The 19,041-nt window shown below is 61.8% G+C and overlaps 2 protein-coding genes across 2 annotated transcripts in view; both read left to right on the forward strand.

The window, feature by feature from the left end:
- The window catches only part of LOC121167052 (SUN domain-containing protein 1-like), a 34,429-nt gene extending 22,274 nt beyond the window's left edge, over nt 1-12,155 (forward strand). The window contains exons 16-23 of the mRNA XM_040996425.1: nt 189-232; nt 1,231-1,360; nt 2,672-2,926; nt 4,411-4,495; nt 5,550-5,665; nt 10,030-10,197; nt 10,888-10,980; nt 11,082-12,155. Coding sequence (XP_040852359.1) covers nt 189-232; nt 1,231-1,360; nt 2,672-2,926; nt 4,411-4,495; nt 5,550-5,665; nt 10,030-10,197; nt 10,888-10,980; nt 11,082-11,195 — 1,005 coding nt within the window. The 3' untranslated portion in view covers nt 11,196-12,155. The remainder of the gene's footprint in view (nt 1-188; nt 233-1,230; nt 1,361-2,671; nt 2,927-4,410; nt 4,496-5,549; nt 5,666-10,029; nt 10,198-10,887; nt 10,981-11,081) is intronic.
- Nucleotides 12,156-13,095: 940 nt separating this feature from the next.
- On the forward strand, nt 13,096-18,644 carry LOC121167051 (Golgi to ER traffic protein 4 homolog). The gene is made up of 4 exons (XM_040996424.1): nt 13,096-13,244; nt 17,493-17,571; nt 17,790-17,871; nt 18,398-18,644. The coding sequence occupies exons 1-4, from the start codon at nt 13,096-13,098 to the stop codon at nt 18,595-18,597; spliced, it is 510 nt and encodes a 169-aa protein (XP_040852358.1). The 3' UTR covers nt 18,598-18,644.
- Nucleotides 18,645-19,041: the final 397 nt, after the last annotated feature.

Below are 19,041 nucleotides of genomic sequence, written 5' to 3' on the forward strand. Positions count from 1 at the left end.
TGCAGCCTGTCAGTGCGATGTGTCTGTCCTGGGCTGGCCCTCTGAAAGATAAAACCAGTGCCCTGCTCCAGGCCATAGGCCGACGTGCGTGGAGGCACAGGAGAAGGCTGGGCACAGAAAGGTGGAGGCCAGTCGGGGCTGTCATCATGTGTGGTCAGGTCAACTCTCTTGTCTCCACATTCCCTCAGGCCTTCCAAAAGGAGCTGCAGGAGGCAAAGCTCGCAGCAGCAAGGTAGGGCGGCTTCGGATGGCAAGCAGTGTCGACACACACCCCTGCTCTCACCTGGGTGCTCACTTGGGGATCTGGCCTTGTGGGGGACCACTCCGGGAGGACCCTGGCAGGCGGGGGCTCCCAAGCTACTGATCACGCCTCCTTACCATGAGGTGCCTGTGGCCAGTGCTGCCCAGTCCCCAAGCTGACCGCAGCCTGCTCTGGGCCGGGGCCTCCCTGCTCAGCGGTTCTCAAAGCACTGACTGAGCTCCCCTCACAGGGCACTCTGCCGCCTTGCTCGTGCTGCTGGCCAGAAGTAGACCCTGGGCTGGGGCCCCTCCGGTTGTCTCCTGAGCTGTCTGTTGCCCGGGTCCCTAGAGGGCAGTGCTGCCTTTGCCCTGGTGCCTCTGCAACTCCATCTCAAACCCTAACCCTGACCCTTCCCTTGCTGTGCCGGCCTCTGCAACCCTGTGCTTTCCCACCTCTGCAGGCCCCACGTGCCCACTGCATCCCTGTGAACAGCCTGTGAGTCTGCACGCTGCTGTGCATGCAGAGCCTCTGGCTCGGCTGGCAGCCTGCAGAGCAGCCCTGCCAGAGCCACAGGCAGGACTTGAGTCTGGCGTGCGCAGGCTCCTTCTTAGGGTGATGGTTGTGTAGGGCCTGCATGTGGCGTGACAAAGGTGCCGATAGTCCTGGAAGGACGAGAAGGCAGGTCCCCGCCCCAGCTGTGTTGAACACAGCGCCCAGGCAGCCCTAAAGGCTTCCCCAGGAGTGTGAGACAGGCCGTGTGCAGTCGGTGCCTGTGCTACACGTTCGTTCAGACACGGAGCCTCATGAGTGGGCTCGTCTCTGATGATGGTAGCTGAAGATTGTCTCATCTTGGAGCCTGACCGTGAGGGAAATGGGTGCAGCTCAGCATCTCACCGCGTTGTACGGCCGTAGTGAGCCACCATGGGTGTCCCTGTGGACTCAGCCAGGCTTTTGCCTTGTCCCTCACTCCCATGTGCATGCAGCGGGAGTGAGGAGCAGCAGCACCTGCTGGCTAGCGTGAAGCACCTGGAGCTGGAGCTGAGCAGCTTGAGAGCACGTGTGTCAGACTGGCCAGATTCACAGAGCGGCTGTCTGGAGGGAGACGCCCTGCAGGAGAAGGTAGGTGAACCCAGGCCCTACCTGTTTGTGCCGTGAAGTCACAGCAGACATTCCACAGGGCTGCATGTGCAGAGGCTGTGGTACCTCGGCAGGGCCCATCATTGCCACCAGAACAGACGCGGCTAGACCCAGCAGCTTGCCCACCACAGGCCCTGCCTCAGCTGCTTCCATCCTTGACGGGGTGGGGGAAGATACAGAACTGCCCACTGGTAAAGAAAGACTGCTATTGGAGTGGCCACAGGCTGGAGGTGACAGGAAAGTAGGGCTCAGGCTCCTGGTGGCTCCGTGGCCTGTACAGCGTCAGCCCAGAGCCATTCCCAGCCCCAACTGCACTGCCGGCTGGGCTGTGACCCTGGGGAAAGCCGTGGGTCATGAGCAGTTACAGACAGCCTGCGCAAGAGCCAAGTGTGGGATTGTGGTTCGGGCATTGTCGTGGGGTGCTGACTACGGAGGGAGTTCCTCAGGATGGCGAGAGCTGGCTCAGATATGCAGACTGCGTGGAAAAGCACGTGGCACACGTGTGACCGAAGATCTGCGAGGCCGGCCCTGTGGTAGGTCAGGTCAGGCTGTGCTAGAGACCATCCCAGTTGAAGTCTCCGCTGCTCCACTTCCTGTGCAGATCCCAGTTAGTGCAGGTGCCGAGTGTGGGAGTCCCTGCACCCATGTGGGGGACCCAGGCTGAAATCAGGAGCCTGGACCAGCCCTGGCTGGCATGGCAGTTGAAAGAATGAACCAACAGGTAGGCATTCTCTCTGCCTCCCTCTCCCTGTCTGTCTCTAGTCCTTGACCTTCCACCCTGGCTTTGGCGCTAGCTGTGGCTCTTCCTCTAAAATAAATAAGACACAGTTGCAGAGAAAGGTTTCTGACTTGCTGTTCCATCCCTCAAGTGGCCATATTGCCGTGTCTGGGCTAGGCCAAAACTGGGAGCCAGGAACTCCGTCCGGGTTTCCCACAGGGTGGCAGGGACCCACCTCCCTGGGTATATTAGCAGGAGCTGGCACAGAACTGGCACTTGAGGGTGGGCTGTAAGTGTTGCAGGCAGTGGCTTGGCCAAGTGTCATGCAGCCCCCTGAAGCAGCTGCTTGCTACCAGCCAAGTCTCTAGGATAAAGGGCTCTTCTCTCTACCTAACGAGTGGGGTGCAGGGCTGGCCAGGGAGACAGACTGTGCTGCCCATGTCGTGGGCTCCCCTTCCTGCCCTTGTCTGCATGCCCAGCGCTGGGCTCTTGGCTGAAGAGGACAAAGTGTGTGCTTGCCAGGGGAGAGTGTGCTGGGCAGGGGTGAGCTGACGTGTCTTTCCCTGACGGCGCAGGTACAGGCCCAGGTCAGAGAAAGTGTCAGGCTGCTGTTTGCTGAAGAGCAGCAGGACGAGGCGCTAGAGCAGCTGCTGCAGAGCTTGGCTGCGCGGTTTGTGAGCAAGGAGGACTTGCAGGCGGCACTGCAGGTGCTGGAGCTGCGCATACTCACCAACGTCACTCAGCACATGGCCGTGACCAAGCAGGCACCGACCTCCGAGGCCGTGCTGGCCGCCGTGGCTGAGGCGGGGCTCACTGGCATCACAGAGGCGGTGAGTGAGGGAGGTGCATGCAGGGGCCACAGCGGGGGCAGTGCCTGGCCCTGGGAGCAGGCCAAGAGCTGAGCTGGAACCTGCTGAGATGACCCAGGGGAGGGTCGGGTGTGCAGGAGGGCCTGTGGAGAGGGTCGGGTGTGCGGGAGGGCCTGTGGAGAGGGTCATGTCTGCGGGAGGGCCTGTGGAGATGGTCATGTCTGCGGGAGGGCCTGTGGAAGGTCATGTCTGCGGGAGGGCCTGTGGAGATGGTCATGTCTGCGGGAGGGCCTGTGGAAGGTCATGTCTGCGGGAGGGCCTGTGGAGATGGTCATGTCTGCGGGAGGGCCTGTGGAAGGTCATGTCTGCGGGAGGGCCTGTGGAGATGGTCATGTCTGCGGGAGGGCCTGTGGAAGGTCATGTCTGCGGGAGGGCCTGTGGAGATGGTCATGTCTGCGGGAGGGCCTGTGGAAGGTCATGTCTGCGGGAGGGCCTGTGGAGATGGTCATGTCTGCGGGAGGGCCTGTGGAGATGGTCATGTCTGCGGGAGGGCCTGTGGAAGGTCATGTCTGCGGGAGGGCCTGTGGAGATGGTCATGTCTGCGGGAGGGCCTGTGGAAGGTCATGTCTGCGGGAGGGCCTGTGGAGAGGGTCGGGTGTGCGGGAGGGCCTGTGGAAGGTCATGTCTGCGGGAGGGCCTGTGGAGATGGTCGGGTGTGCGGGAGGGCCTGTGGAAGGTCATGTCTGCGGGAGGGTCTGTGGAGATGGTCGGGTGTGCAGGAGGGCCTGTGGAAGGTCATGTCTGCGGGAGGGCCTGTGGAGAGGGTCGGGTGTGCGGGAGGGCCTGTGGAAGGTCATGTCTGCGGGAGGGCCTGTGGAAGGTCATGTCTGCGGGAGGGCCTGTGGAAGGTCATGTCTGCGGGAGGGCCTGTGGAAGGTCATGTCTGCGGGAGGGCCTGTGGAAGGTCATGTCTGCGGGAGGGCCTGTGGAAGGTCATGTCTGCGGGAGGGCCTGTGGAGATGGTCATGTCTGCGGGAGGGCCTGTGGAGAGGGTCGGGTGTGCGGGAGGGCCTGTGGAAGGTCATGTCTGCGGGAGGGCCTGTGGAGATGGTCATGTCTGCGGGAGGGCCTGTGGAAGGTCATGTCTGCGGGAGGGCCTGTGGAGATGGTCATGTCTGCGGGAAGGCCTGTGGAGAGGGTCGGGTGTGCAGAAGGGCCTTCCAACAGATGACCCAAGGGAGGATGGACTGTTTGTGTCTTTGAGCTGATGTCATGGTCATGACCGATACCTTTGGGATGGCAGAGCGTGTGGTTGTGCTGGGCCTGTCTGCAGACACCTTGACCTCCAACGTGTCCCCTCTGCTGCTGGCTGTGGCATTCACTCTGGGTGGGGTGTACGTGCCCAGCTGGTGCCTGTGGCTGTCTGGCATGGGGGCTGCAGTGTCATAGCGCCACACTGTGCTGACATACCAGGCTCCTGGTCCTCCTTCCTTCTGTCTGTACAGCGAGCTCAGGCCATCGTGAACAACGCTCTGAAGTTGTATTCCCAGGACAAGACTGGACTGGTGGACTTCGCTCTGGAATCCGGGGGTGAGTGTGTCCCTCAGGGGCCTTTTCCTGGGGAGGCTAGCGGTGCTCACAGCTCACGTCCAGGGCCTGGCCTGCAGTGCAGTGGCTCCCAGCCAGTCACTGAGTGCCTGTGGTGGGCAGGCTGCAGGGCAGGCCCCATGGAGGGGAATGCATGCTACTTTGGTTCCTTGAAGAAGTGAACTTAAGAGTTGTCGTCTGTCGGGTCTGAGGAGGTCCATGCCATGGTGTGTAGCTGTGCGTGCACATGAGTGTGTCAGGTGGGACCTGTGGCCAGCAGTGGTGTGGATTCAGCTTATCTTGGTGATTGAAGACACATGAGGTACCACTGGTCCAGGCCCATCCTGACAGAGCTGGAGGGGAAGGCAGGGACTGTTCTGAGAGTGGTAAGCATGCTGCTGATGCACTGTGAACCACAGCGTATAACACAGCAGCTGTGTGCCTCAGAGGCATCCGAGGGCACCTGTGCTGCACAGCCTGGGCCGGGTCAGGGGAGTCAGCTTGTCACTGTGAGAATAAGGGTGAGCTCCTCTCAGGGCCGGACGCCAGGTGTGGCTGCCTGGGAGACTGCTCTGTGTGCATGTGCACAGGGGCTCTCGTTGCTGTGGCCTCGTGCGTGGGGAGCCTGCCCTGACCCTGGCTGCGCCCTGTTCGATGCTTTTTGTCTGGCTAAGATGAAGGTCTCATGACATGGGCCTCCGTGCTGGGAAGTGTGCAGGAGAGTGGCTTGCTGTGCCCTTGCAACAGCCAGTATCCTGGGGCTGGTTGGGGTGGTCTGAAGTTGGTCTGTCGGATGACCGCTGGACTTGGCTGGCTGAAGAGACAGGAGTCTGTTGAGAGCCACCAGCCTGTGGTCGGGGAGGAGAGGCCGGCTCTGCGAGCTGCTGGTCTTGCTCGGGTGGGGTTGTCTGCACGCTGTATGCTGTGGAACCAGTGCCTGAGAGGGGAGTTTTGTGCGGGGTGGGTGGGTGGGCTGGAGTCCATTTGAAGCCACTCTGTGTAAATCCTCAAGGTGGGTCGTCGTGTGGCTCTGACCCAGACATGTGTCTGCCCCCAGGCGGCAGCGTCCTGAGCACCCGCTGCTCCGAGACCTACGAGACCAAGACGGCGCTCATCAGCCTCTTCGGGATCCCACTGTGGTACTTCTCGCAGTCGCCCCGCGTAGTCATCCAGGTAAGGTGTGCTTGCACCACATAAAGGGACGCTGGACACAGCCATGTGCCCAGCACCATTGGGCCCCTGGCCCCCTGGGGTGTTCCGCACAGGGAGCCTTGCACCCTGCGACCAGATGGCCACCCTCTGTCCCCAGCTGCCCTCAGCCGCACGCACTCCGCTCTCCGTCCTCCAAGGCTGTGCTGGGATCAGTGTTGGCCGTTCTTAAAGGCTGATTTGAAAGAGTTACAAATGGAGGGGGAGAGAGAGGGCTCAAGATCTTCCATCTGCCGGTTCACCTCCCAGATGGCCACACAAAGCCAGCAGTTTCATGTGGGTGACAGGGCCCCAGGCGCTTGCGCCATCATCCGCTGCTTTCCCAGCCCATCAGCAGGGAACTGGATCAGAACTGGTACGGCCAGCTCTCAGACCAGTGCCACGTGGGATTTCGGCACTCCCAGACCCGTAGGTTTATTTTTTAATTACTTTATTTGAAAGGCAGAGAATTATTTTGTGTCACTGGTTCACTTCAAATGCCCATAATGACCAGCTTGGTCCAGGGTGTCGTGGTCAGGCTCTCCCGAGGGAGGCCTGAGAGCCTGAGTGGGCCGTGGGGAATCCAGACCCCTGCAGCTGGACATGTTTGCAGCAGCAGAGTGAGGAGCTGAGAGTGAGCCAGGAACAGAAGATCTCCAGAGTTCTGGTGCCTGCAGTCAGGTGGAACATTCCAGAGCAGGCTTTCTGGACATGCACCACCACCGTTGTGCCTGGAATGTGTTGGTGCTGGGCGGTCACTGGTGATGGGGCAGCCGGGTTCCTGGTGAGTGCTTTGTTGGGCCAGAGCTGCTTCTCAAGAACCCTGTAATATGCTCAGGCTTTGCGGAGGAGGGCCCAGGACCCTCCCTCCTTAGTCTGTGTTCTTTGCATCTGATGAAGTTGGTACCATGGGTGTTTTAGGGTTTCCTGCAGAGATCAAATTGGGAAAATGTTGATGTGTGAATTCACACGCGTGTGACACAGCTTGCACAGAGCTTTCACTGTCCGCTGGTTGCAGGCAGTCCCTGGGGTGATAGAACGTGTCCCTCATGCGTCGTGCCCCTGTTGTCCCTGCTGTGCTGTGAGCTGCACCTCTGGCTGGCTTTCCCACGGCCGCCTGCGCCATGCAGACTCACCGAGGCGCCTGTGTCCAGCAGGCTGGCCTCCAGTGCCCTGACACGGCCCCAGAGGCCATGGCATTGTGTGCAATGCCCTGAGCAGATGTGCCACGAGTGTGTTGGCAGCCAGAGCATGCTGCTCAGGCACAGCGCATCACACAGGACTTGCACCTGAGGCGGGGGGCTCAGGCCCTCGGCTCCCCAGGGATGCACAGAGCTGCTGAGGAGTGTGGGGTGGTGGGAGGGGGCCACCTCCCCAGCACCAACCTGGGCCAGCACCTGAAGGTGCCTCCCTACCATGTTCAAGGCCAGGGGCATGGCTGTGGCTCAGTGCCCGCAACAAGTCAGGCTGTGCCGGGTCTGGAAGTGTTCACAGTGCAGTGGACTGCTCCTGAGAACAGTGTGGGAGCCTTGCGTGCTGCCCTGTCCGCCGTCCTGCAGCAGAGCCTGAGATTAACGTGCTAATAACACGCGTGGACTACCAGCTGGTGGTCAATAGCCGCAGTTTGTTAGTGGCATCAGACTTTTATAGACCGAAGGTCACACCGGATGAAGGAGCAGGTACTGAGTTTATGTACGGAACCCATCAATGTTTCTATACTCTGGTTTGGAACTCTTGTATATCCCCCCAAGTGTTCTCATTTACGTGCTGTCCACTCAGCTGTTCTCATTCAGTTATACGAATGGCACCCATTCAAGGTGTTCTCACGCAGAGGCTGTCCAGTCAGTTATATAAAGGTGTTCACTCAGCTGTTCTCCTACGATGGATATCGTATCCGTTGTTGGCCTGGGCTCAGTGCCCTTCTGGGTCACAATGTCCTGCACTGTCAGGCTTTCCATCAGATCCCACGATCTGTCCACCGGCACTGCCCACCCGTCAGTTGCCACAGGTCTCATGGTCTCACACCTGCTTTGTGTTTTTCATATTTTCTCGATTTGATTTAATTTGAAAGGCAGAGTTAGAGGGAGAATCTCCCATCCGCTGGTTCCCTCTGCATGTAGCCGTAACAGCTGTGGCTGGGCTGGACCAGTCAGTAATCTGGCACTCCACTGGGCTCTCCCACACGGGCACCAGGGCCTACATTTCCCTTATGTGCTGGGCCTGTAAGAGGGAGCTGGCTCAGAGTGGGGCGGTGTTGTGCCGGAACCGGCTCCAAGGCAGCGGACAGGTCCGCAGTCCCCTGGACAGTGGAAACCGCAGGCGGGCAAGCGGGCGAAGGAGGGGTCGGGGTCTCAGCTCTTCAGGTCACAATTGGTTGCAACCTCGGACATTGTCACAGCTCAGTGGCCACTAGTTGGCAGCCGGTCCGGTCCACGTACAGCTCTGCAGGCGTCTCGAGGTCTCGGGGTCGGCGTTGCAGCTCTACAGCCAGACGACCTGTGGTCGTCACAGCTTAGAGCAGTAGCAAGCCTCCACCACTGTGGTCATGGTCACTGCTGCTGCTGCCGCTTCGGTCACCGCCGCCTCCACTGCTGCTGCCCCCTTGGTCGGTGCTGTCCACGTGGTCACGGTCACCGCTGTGGTCACTGCTGCCGCTTCGGTCACCACCGCCTCCACCGCTGCTGCCCCCTTGGTCGGTGCCGTCCACGCAGTCATGGTCACCACTGCCGGTGCCACTGCTGCCTCTGAGCTTCCCCAAAGAATCCCCAGGAGTCAGATGCGGACAGCAATGTTTATTCGAGCATGCCCAGGTCTCCGAAGAAGTGGAAAGACCCCGAGCCTCCAAACTTTAGGGTTTTTATACAAAAATCAGCCAATCAGAGGGTATGGGATCTTACACTAATGATTAATTCAAAAGGTGGGTGGAGGCTTTGTGTGGTTGATGGGACAAATGTCAAATAGGCAGGATGGTCCCATCAGGGTGCCTGGGCAAATGTCCCCTAAATTGTCAGGCCTGGAGTCACACAATTTCTTAGCAGAGCAAGAGAAGCAGGAACACAGCAGTTAGCACCGAGCGGGGCAGATGGTTAGAATTTTGGACTGTGGGTTCCTCGGTGGTAGTCTGGGGATGCCAGCTTTGCAGGCAGCTGTACCACACACTGGCTGTTTCCCTTGAGGACCAGTGGCGTTCCCATGTTATTTATTTATTTATTTATTTATTTATTTATGTATTTTTGAGGTTTATTTCATTTGAAAGGCAGAGTTAGAAAGATGGGAAAACTTTTTTTAAAAAAGATGTATTTGTTTATATTGGAAAGGCAGATTTTATGGAGAGACAGACAGAAAGATCTTCCATCTGCTGGCTCACTCCTCAAGTGGCCACAACAGTTGGAGCTGAGCCGATCTGAAGCCAGAGCTCTTCCAGGTCTCCTATGTGGGTGCAGGGTCCCGAGGCCTGAGCTTGTCCTCTGCTGCTTTCCCAGCCATAGCAGGGAGCAGGAGGGGAAGCAGAGCAGCCAGGACACTAACTGCACCCATATGGGATGCCGACACTTGCAAGGCAAGGATTTAGCCACTGAGCCATCATGCCGAGGCCGAGAAACAAATCTTTCATCAGCTAGTTCGCTCCCCAAATGACCACAACAGCCACAGTTGCACTGGGCCAAAGGCAGGAGCCAGGAGCTTCAGCTGGGTCTCCCGTGTGGGCAGCAGGGCCCCGAGTACCTGGGCCATCCTGTGGAGCTTTGTCCGACACGTCAGCGGGGGGCTGGGTTGGGACATGAGCTGGCACCCACGAGAGATCTGGGGTGTCTGCCAGAGTGCTCGACCAAGTTCTCCTTCGAATGTGTGTCCTTCCCGCTTGTCTTTAAGGTCCTGGTAACTCACAAAACTGGCTTGGGTGTTAGTGAGGAGCGCTCAGGACGCAAGCTGAAAATGACTTTCCCCGGGGCTTTGCATGGTAACCTCGTGGCAAAGTCCTCACCTTGCATTCACTGGCATCCCATACGGGCATCAGTTTGTTTCCTGGCCATTCCACTTCCCATCCAGCTCCCTGCTTGTGATCTGGGAAAGCAGTAGAGGATGGCTCAAAGCCTTTGGTCCCTGCACCCACATGGGAGTGGAAGAAGCTCCTGGTTCCTGGCTTTGGAGTGGTTCAGTTCCAGCTGTTGTGGCTACTTGGGGAGTGAAATCAGTGGACAGAAGATGTTTCTCTCCTTATCCGACTTGCCGTTGTCCTGTGATTTGGCTTGGGACAGTTGGGACTATGGACAATGCTTGTATTTCATGTTAGCGTTTTCTCTTAGAGCCTGTGTAAGTGGCTAAGGACCTGTTGGTTCTTCTCCCCCTAGCCTGACATTTATCCGGGAAACTGCTGGGCATTCAAGGGCTCCCAGGGCTACCTGGTGGTGAGGCTGTCCATGCCCATCTGGCCAACCACGTTCACACTGGAGCACATCCCCAAGGCTCTGGCGCCCACCGGCAACATCGCCAGCGCCCCCAAGGACTTTGCAGTCTATGTGAGTACAGCCCCCAGAGAAGACAGCCCTCCCCTGGCACCCACCAGCAGTGCCAGGCTGGGTTAGGGTTAGCACAGAGCCACCACCGTCCTGAGGCACCCTGTGTGTCGTGCACGCAGGCGGGGACATGCCTGACGGTGTTGCGGCCCCTGTGGGCTCAAGCAGCCAGGGCACAGAGGACAAGGCGCATCGGGATTGGGGAGGCGCACTCAGGTCCTGAGGAGTTGCCCTCCGTGCCCTACCACCTCTGGTCTCTTTCCCTTCAGAAAGAGCTCTGGGGCAGCTTTGGCCACCAACACCTCCCCAGGCCAGCTGTACCCTCACCCATGTCTTAGATAGTCCCGTCTGCCCTTCTCCATTTCAGGGCTACACATGCCTGCTACCCAGTGTCTCCTGTGGTCTTAGGATGGCCAGTATGTTCCTGGGTTCTTGTTCTTTTATTGTGATTAAACTGGCTATGATGTCCACCAGTGGCATTTAGGGGGCACACTGCATCTGCCTGCACCTCCCCCTCAACCCCGGCTCATAGTTCCCATTGTCTGAGCACAGCCGAGGGCACATGGCCTGCCCTCTGCTGCCTGCCGGCCTGTCGCCATGGGTTGTTAATGAGGCTGCACCCTGCTGGCTGGGCACAGCATACGCCCTAGGTCAGCCCTCCGTGGGTTAGTGACTGTGTGGTCTTGGTTTCAGGGTCTGGAAAGCGAGTACCAAGAGGAAGGGCAGTTGCTGGGACAGTTCACCTACGACCAGGATGGTGACTCACTGCAGATGTTCCGTGTCCTGGTAAGGCCGGTGGAGCTCCCCTGGGGGCCACTGCGCGGGCAAGGACCCGGTGGGGGCCTGCTGCCCTTGCGAGCTGTAAGCGTGTTCTGCCTTGCTCTCAGCCGAGGCCCGACAAAGCTTTCCAGATGGTGGAGCTGCGGATCCTGTCCAACTGGGGCCACCCCGAGTACACGTGCCTCTACCGGTTCCGAGTCCACGGGGATCCCGCCGAGTGAAGCCTGGCACTGCTGTGTGTATTTCTGTATATACTAAGAGCCAGAAACACTGGAACCCTTCAGGATGGAGGCATGGCCAATAAACGTGACCGGACACCTGTGTGGGTGCCATGGTCTGACCGCAGCCCGCCTGCGTAGCACCTTCTGGACCCATGTGCAGGGCGTGGCAGAGACGTCCAGCACACTACAGGGCCCACATCTGGGAGGGATGGGCATACTTCCTCCTGGGTCTGACCCCCCTTCTGAGGGGCCCACGCGGGACTCTGCTGACATCAAGTGGACCCCAACCCCACCACCTTGGGCTGTTCCCAGCAAACCCCAGGGTGTCCTGCCCGAGGCGGCTGTGGGTCCTGGCGGGCAGGCTCACAGCTGCTGGACCTCAGGGCCCTCGCTGCCTGGCCCTCGGTGGGCTTGGCCCTTTGCTGCAGCTGTCATCTGTTCTTCCTGCTGCTACTGGGTCCCTTTCTGGTTACTCTTGATATTTAATATTTAGACAATTTCACAGAGCTGACTTTATAATCCAGGTGGTGCCAGGCCCTTGGGACCACAGGTGTGTCGCCTGAGAACTCTTGATGTGCCGCAAATGTGTTTTCACACAAACTGATGGTGCGGAGGTTCTGAGTCGTGTCGCACAGCACAAGGCCACAGAACTCACCTATGCAGTGAAGCTGATAAAACGTGTACACGTTCCATACAGATTACAGCTTGCATATAGACATCAGAATTTCCTATATTAAACTAAATTTGGGAGTTGGGGTGGAAATATTTTGAATATTTATTTTTAAAGATAGCAGTTTGTGCAATGTATTTTTGTAAATGCTTTTCAAAATGCATCTTTGGTAATGCTGCTTTTGCTGACACCAAATTGACAAGATGACCGAAATGTTCTAATAAAGAGTTTTAATTTTTAACAGTGCATGTGATATTTCAGATGAACAATAAACCGTTTTCTTTCCTCCATTTCTCTGTTTCTGTACCAGGAACGGGGTGGGGGGAGTCCCAGGGCTAATCTACCTGCAGGCGGACCTGTCCAGGGCGGTCCTGTCCGGGTGGACCTGGTCAGGCAGACATGCCGAGGTGGTCCTGTCCAGGGCGGTCCTGTCCGGGTGGACCTGGTCAGGCAGACATGCCGAGGCGGACCTGTCCGGGTGGACCTGGTCAGGCAGACATGCCGAGGTGGTCCTGTCCAGGGCGGTCCTGTCCGGGTGGACCTGGTCAGGCAGACATGCCGAGGCGGACCTGTCCGGGTGGACCTGGTCAGGCAGACATGCCGAGGCGGTCCTGTCCGGGTGGACCTGGTCAGCTGGACTAGTCCAGCACCCTGGGAGTAGCAGTATGGGGACCTCTGCCAGCTCCACCATGTCCCACCCAGCTCGCCTTTTACTTTGTTAAGCAACAGAGGGAGAGATGCCTGTCCCCTCTGGCTGCACTCCCCGGATGGCCGCAGGGCCTGGCCGGAGCTGGGCGCCCGTGCCCAAGGGCGGGCCGTGGGGCGAGATCGGCCACTCCTGGGCAGCCACGGCCCCAAATCATGTCTCGCCCTGGGCTTCCAGTCTGCAGGTGGAATCCCGAGGGTCCGGGCAGCAGGCGCGGGGGTCGCCGCGGTGGGTGCTGCCCCCCGGCCGGGGTCTCCCCGTCCCTCCCGCCGGGCCCTCTCCCTCCCCGCTCCTCCTGGTCAGCAGGTCTCCCGGCTCGGTCCTCCCTCCCCGTCCGCGCTCCCCACGCCCAGGCCTCTCCCGTCACGGCCGCGCCATAGTGCCGGGGGCGCCGGCGTCACGTGGGCCCCGCGGTCACGTGGGCCGGCCGGTCACGTGCGCTGCGTGCGGCGCGGAGGGCGTGGCGCGGACGGAAGCCGGGAGGGCCGAGCCTGCGAAGCGTCAGCCCCGCGGAGCGCCGGCCCATGGCGGCGGCGATGGCCGAGCAGGACGGCGCCCGCAACGGCGCGCGCAACCGCGGCGGCGTCCAGCGCGTGGAGGGCAAGCTGCGCGCCAGCGTCGAGAAGGGCGACTACTACGAGGCGCACCAGATGTACCGGACGCTCTTCTTCAGGTACGCCGGCCGGGCCCGGGCCGCGCGGCTCCAGGGGCGCTGGGGGCACTTCACCCGGAGCGGGGGTCGCGTCCAGCTTGCCGGGGTCCGCGGGTCCTGCCCGGGGAGGCCGCGCGGCCTGGGGCCGGGGGAGGGGGTCGGCATGTCCACCTGGGGGCGAGGCCGCATGTCCACCTGGGGGGACCAGGCCGCATGTCCACCTGGGGGGACCAGGCCGCATGTCCACCTGGGGGCGAGGCCGCATGTCCACCTGGGGGGACCAGGCCGCATGTCCACCTGGGGGGACCAGGCCGCATGTCCACCTGGGGGGACCAGGCCGCATGTCCACCTGGTGGGACCAGGCCGCATGTCCACCTGGGGGCGAGGCCGCATGTCCACCTGGGGGGACCAGGCCGCATGTCCACCTGGGGGGGGGCGAGGCCGCATGTCCACCTGGGGGCGAGGCCGCATGTCCACCTGGGGGGACCAGGCCGCATGTCCACCTGGGGGGGACCAGGCCGCATGTCCACCTGGTGGGACCAGGCCGCATGTCCACCTGGGGGGGACCAGGCCGCATGTCCACCTGGGGGGGCGAGGCCGCATGTCCACCTGGGGGGAGGGGACCAGCACGTCCACCTGGGGGGACTGAGGCTGGCATGTGCATCTCCTGGAGGGGGCGAGGCCACATGTCCACCTCTTGTGAGGGATGAGGCCGCATGTCCCCCCGGGTGGACGAGGCCGCTTGTTTACCTCCTGGTGGGACAAGGCTGCATATCCACCTGGGGGGACGAGGCCGCATGTCCCCCAGCGTGATGGGAATGAGGCCGCCATGTCCACCCCCAGTGGAGGGGACTGGCATGTCCACCCTCTGAAGGGACGAGGTCAGCACTGCCCATCCCTCGGGGGCAAGAGGCTGGCATGTTCACCTCGTGGGGGTAATGAGCCCGGCACTGCCCATCTCTTGGAGGGAGGAGCCGGCATGTTCACCTCTCGGGGAGATGAGGCTGGCATGTGCCCCTCCACGGTCAAGGCCAGCTCTGCCCAACCTCCTGGGAGCACGAGGCCAGTGTGTCTCCCTCCAAAGTCAAGGCCGGCACTGCCCACCTCCTGAGGGGGCGGCGATGAGGCCAACATGTCCACCTCGGCAGAGACGAGGCTGGCATGTCCCTCTCCGGGGGGTGAGGCCAGTGTGTCCCCCTCTGGGTCAAGGCCAGTACTGCCCACCTCCGAGGGGGGTCCAAGGCTGCCACTGGCCACTGCTGGACGTGCGGGCGTTGTGTATGCAGCCCAGTCGGCATGGTCAGGAGTCCCTGGCTCTGGCCTTGGGTGGAGCGGTGAATCACTGTCCTGACTTCTCAGTGACTGGAAGGACAAGCCTGGTTCTGGAGCCTTCTCTGTGTTAAGGCCAAGCTTCTGCTGGCCGTGTGTGGGTTTGTCACTGAGTGTGCAGCTGCTGGGGACAGTGGGGGAACTGGTTTCCCCTGAGGTGGCGCAGGCTTCCTGCTGCCAGATGGGCTCGGCATGGCCCACGTCCACAGGATGAGTTGGTCAGCACACTGGCCACCGGTGGCTGGGGTCACCCTTGGGTCTGACTGCCTAGTGAGCAGGGTGGATTGTCTCTGGGGCCTGAGGTGTGGCAGGGCTGACAGTGCGGGCGCACGGCTGCAGGTGGAGCTCCCCAGAAGTTCCTTGTCGGGGCCCGGTTCTGAGACCCTCTGTTGGTGGTCCAGGCTGAAGCCCACCCAGGTCTCCGTGCCGGAGCAGGGTGACGCTGGGTGCAGGAGCACGTGGGGTGGCCCTGAACGCTGTGTTGTGATGGGGTGTCGGCACCTCAGTAGACCTGACCCACCACCACGGCTTGGCCCCTTAAGCTGGTAGCTAGCCAATGTCCCTTGAAGGAACATCGGAGGAAGTGGCCTGTGCCTCGCTGTGGGGCCCGGATGCCTGGGTCTCGGTGCTCCTTGGCTATGGGGCCTCGCGAGGGTTGGTGGGGACCTGCGCGTCCCCCAAGAGGACGGCTTGTCACCATGCCTGCCCTTGCAGCGGCCTGTGGTCCTCCCCTGCACCGTCTGCCACTTGTCACCCCAGGCAAGGTCACGGAAGTCACCTTGTCCGTGGTGTGCCATGTCCCACGGAGGGCAGGTGTGGCCAGCCTGGCAGCTGTGACTCGGCCAGTGGCATCAGTGTCACAGCTCTGCCTGAGCTGGCTGGGGACGCAGGTGGCTGTCAGCACCCTAGCTGGGAGCTTCCTCCCGGCCTTCCACGAGTGCAGGGTTCCAAAGCTGCTTTCCCAGGTCATCAGCAGGGAGCAGCCGGGATGTGAACCGGTGCCCATACAGGAAGCTGGCACCGCAGGTGGAAGATTAGTGTGCTGCCCTCATTTGTGATGGTGTAAAATAAAGCAAAGTAAACCCCAAACACTGCACGGCTGCCCTGCTGTGAGCCCACTGTAGTGCGTAGCAGCACCCCGAGTGAGACACAGCTCTGTCCCTTCCATGGCCCAACAGCTTGGGTCTGAACTGGGCAGAAGTGACAACCTCATCTGCTTCAGGCTGGCCGCTGGTGCCCAACAGCCAGGTCCCTGGCCCAGGAGTTGGCGCCTTCACTCCAGGGGCCTCCCCCACCCCGCCCTGTCTCCTGAGCCGTCAAGCTTTGCAGAGGTCTCGGACAGCGAAGTTCAGAACTGTGTCCCAGAACCAGTGTGAATACACCCCGTCCCTCAAGTACCTGCTGTACCTGGAAGGCAACTTTTCCCAGCTTCCTGAGCAAGCCGCAGTGTGGACAGGGCCCAGTGGAGTCCCCTGTTCCCAAGTGCGCAATGTGTGGGTCCCCTGCTCCTCCCTGTTGTACCTGCTGCCCGAGTGTGCAGAGGTAGCAGGCGGGCTCTGCAGCGTTGGGCCACAGTGGCTTCGGGGAACAGCTGCAACCCTGAAGAGGCCTGCTGGGCAAGCAGCTGCAGCAGTGGACCAGCCGGGGCTGTGCTCACAAAGGGGGTTATGGGCCAAAGCTGCGCTCACACAGGGGGGGGCACGGGCCGGGGCTGCGCTCACACGGGGGGGGGCAGGGGCCGGGGCTGCGCTCACGCTGGGGGACACGGGCCGGGGCTGCGCTCACATCGGGGGGACACGGGCCAGAGCTGCGCTCACGCCGGGGGACACAGGCCGGGGCTGCTCTCACATCGGGGGGACATGGGGCTGCGCTCACGCCGGGGGACACAGGCCGGGGCTGCGCTCACACAGGGGGGACACGGGTCGGGGCTGCGCTCACACGGGGGGACACGGGCCAGGGCTGTGATCACGCCAGGGGGACATGGGCCGGGGCTGCGCTCACATCGGGGGAGACATGGGGCTGTGCTCACGCCGGGGGACACGGGCCGGGGCTGCGCTCACATGGGGGGGACACGGGCCAGAGCTGCGCTCACGCTGGGGGACACGGGCCGGGGCTGCGCTCACATCGGGGGACACGGGCCGGGGCTGCGCTCACACGGGGGACACGGGCCGGGGCTGCGCTCACGCCCGGGGGGACATGGGGCTGCGCTCACGCCGGGGGACACAGGCCGGGGCTGCGCTCACACAGGGGGGACATGGGGCTGCGCTCACATCGGGGGGACACGGGCCGGGGCTGCGCTCACGCCGGGGGACACGGGCCGGGGCTGCGCTCACGCTGGGGGACATGGGGCTGCGCTCACACAGGGGGGACATGGGGCTGCGCTCACACAGGGGGGACACAGGCCGGGGCTGCGCTCACGCTGGGGGACACGGGCCGGGGCTGCGCTCACACAGGGGGGACATGGGGCTGCGCTCACGCCGGGGGACACGGGCCGGGGCTGCGCTCACACAGGGGGGACATGGGGCTGCGCTCACATCGGGGGGACACGGGTCGGGGCTGCGCTCACATCGGGGGGGCCATGGGGCTGCGCTCACGCCGGGGGACACGGGCCGGGGCTGCGCTCACACAGGGGGGACATGGGCCGGGGCTGCGCTCACACAGGGGGGACATGGGGCTGCGCTCACATCGGGGGGACATGGGGCTGCGCTCACACAGGGGGGACACGGGCCGGGGCTGCGCTCACATGGGGGGGACACGGGTCGGGGCTGCGCTCACGCTGGGGGGACATGGGGCTGCGCTCACGCCGGGGGACATGGGGCTGCGCTCACGCCGGGGGACACGGGCCGGGGCTGCGCTCACACAGGGGGGACATGGGGCTGCGCTCACGCCGGGGGACTCGGGCCGGGGCTGTGCTCGTTCACTCCTCCCCCTGTCTTGCAGGTACATGTCCCACAGCAAGCATGTGGAGGCCCGTGAGCTCATGTACTCTGGAGCCCTGCTGTTTTTCAGCCATGGCCAAGTATGCAGCCTGGGTCCTGTCCTGCTTGGGGAAGTGGACTGGTACATGGGTCCTGGGGTCCTCTGCCCCCTGGAGGAGTGGACTGGGGGGACAGGTCCTGGGATCCTGCCTGCAGGGCTGCCTATGGTGGCCATCATGCGTGTCTGGGGGCTGAAGTCACTGCCCCACTGGCTGGCATCTGCCCTGGACGTGGCCAAGCTTCGTGTCTTGTCTCATAGCAAAACAGTGCCGCAGACCTGTCCATGCTCGTCTTGGAGTCGCTGGAGAAGGCGGAGGTGGACGTGACCGAGGAGTTGTTGGGTGAGCAGCAGGCTGTCTCGGGCCCCACCCTGGTGGCTCCTGGTCGGGATTACTTGGGTGATGCTGTGTCCCTGTGCCAGCCCCTCAAACAGTGTGGCAGAGCTGTCCCCGTTCTATCCACTCAGTCACGGTTCTCAATGGGCGGTGACTGCCCAGCCATCCAGCCGGCTGGGCACCCTTCTGACCCGGGACGTGGCTTGTTGGCCCGTCCATTTGGTGACTATGCAGCTGACCACACCCTTCTGAGCTGCCCAGCTGCAGGGTGAGCAGAATGCCAACCCAGCCTCTTCTGCTCATGGACACAGGGACCCTTCTCCTGCCCATTCCTGATTGACACCCCTACATGGACACCCTGTGGCCTCTGGGTGCTGTGGGGCCAGCAGCCCGCCCTGCTGGGAACAAAACGGGGCCAGCTCCACTGCCGGGAAGCCAGGGGCTGGCCAGGCAGCACAGACATTGGGGCAGGTGCTGGCTGCAGCCGGGGCAGCACTGTGTGTCCAGGTCCTGATGCTCTGTGTGTTTGCAGAGAACCTGGCCACCGTGTTTAGCCTGATGGACCCCAATTCTCCAGAGCGAGTGGCTTTTGTGTCCCGAGCCCTCAAATGGTCCAGCGGAGGCTCCGGGAAGCTGGGCCATCCCCGACTCCACCAGCTGCTGGCCCTCACGCTATGGAAAGGTGAGGCTGGGCACCCCATGGGGGCCTTCCAGTACTTCCTCAGGCTTTGAGCGCACTGTCTGGGCCAGTTGGTGGAGCTCACCTGTCTGTCCAGACTGGTCGGGAGATTTGAGGAGGGACAAGGGGTGGCCAGAACTCCCTGTGAGCACAGCGCCCCTTCTCCTCATCCCTGACACCCCCACATGGACACAGCGCCCCTTCTCCTCATCCCTGACTGACACCCCACATGGACACAGCGCCCCTTCTCCTCATCCCTGACTGACACCCCCACATGGACACAGCGCCCCTTCTCCAAATCCCCGATTGACACCCCCACATGGACACAGCACCCCTTCTCCTCATCCCTGACTGACACCCCCACATGGACACAGCGCCCCTTCTCCTCATCCCGACTGACACCCCCACATGGACACAGCGCCCTTCTCCTCATCCCTGACTGACACCCCCACATGGACACAGCGCCCCTTCTCCTCATCCCTGACTGACACCCCCTC

Source organism: Ochotona curzoniae, unplaced genomic scaffold (genome assembly GCF_017591425.1).
Source record: "Ochotona curzoniae isolate NIBS_2020 unplaced genomic scaffold, NIBS_Ocur_1.0 patch297, whole genome shotgun sequence".
Taxonomy (NCBI): Eukaryota; Metazoa; Chordata; class Mammalia; order Lagomorpha; family Ochotonidae; genus Ochotona; species Ochotona curzoniae.

Bases quoted from the DNA above. Each gene is read 5' to 3' on its own strand.
- LOC121167051 (XM_040996424.1), top strand. From the start codon at position 13,096: ATGGCGGCGGCGATGGCCGAGCAGGACGGCGCCCGCAACGGCGCGCGC. The intron at 13,245-17,492 runs GTACGCCGGCCG...CCTGTCTTGCAG, and splicing joins TACCGGACGCTCTTCTTCAG to GTACATGTCCCACAGCAAGC. The intron at 17,872-18,397 runs GTGAGCAGCAGG...GTGTGTTTGCAG, and splicing joins CGTGACCGAGGAGTTGTTGG to AGAACCTGGCCACCGTGTTT.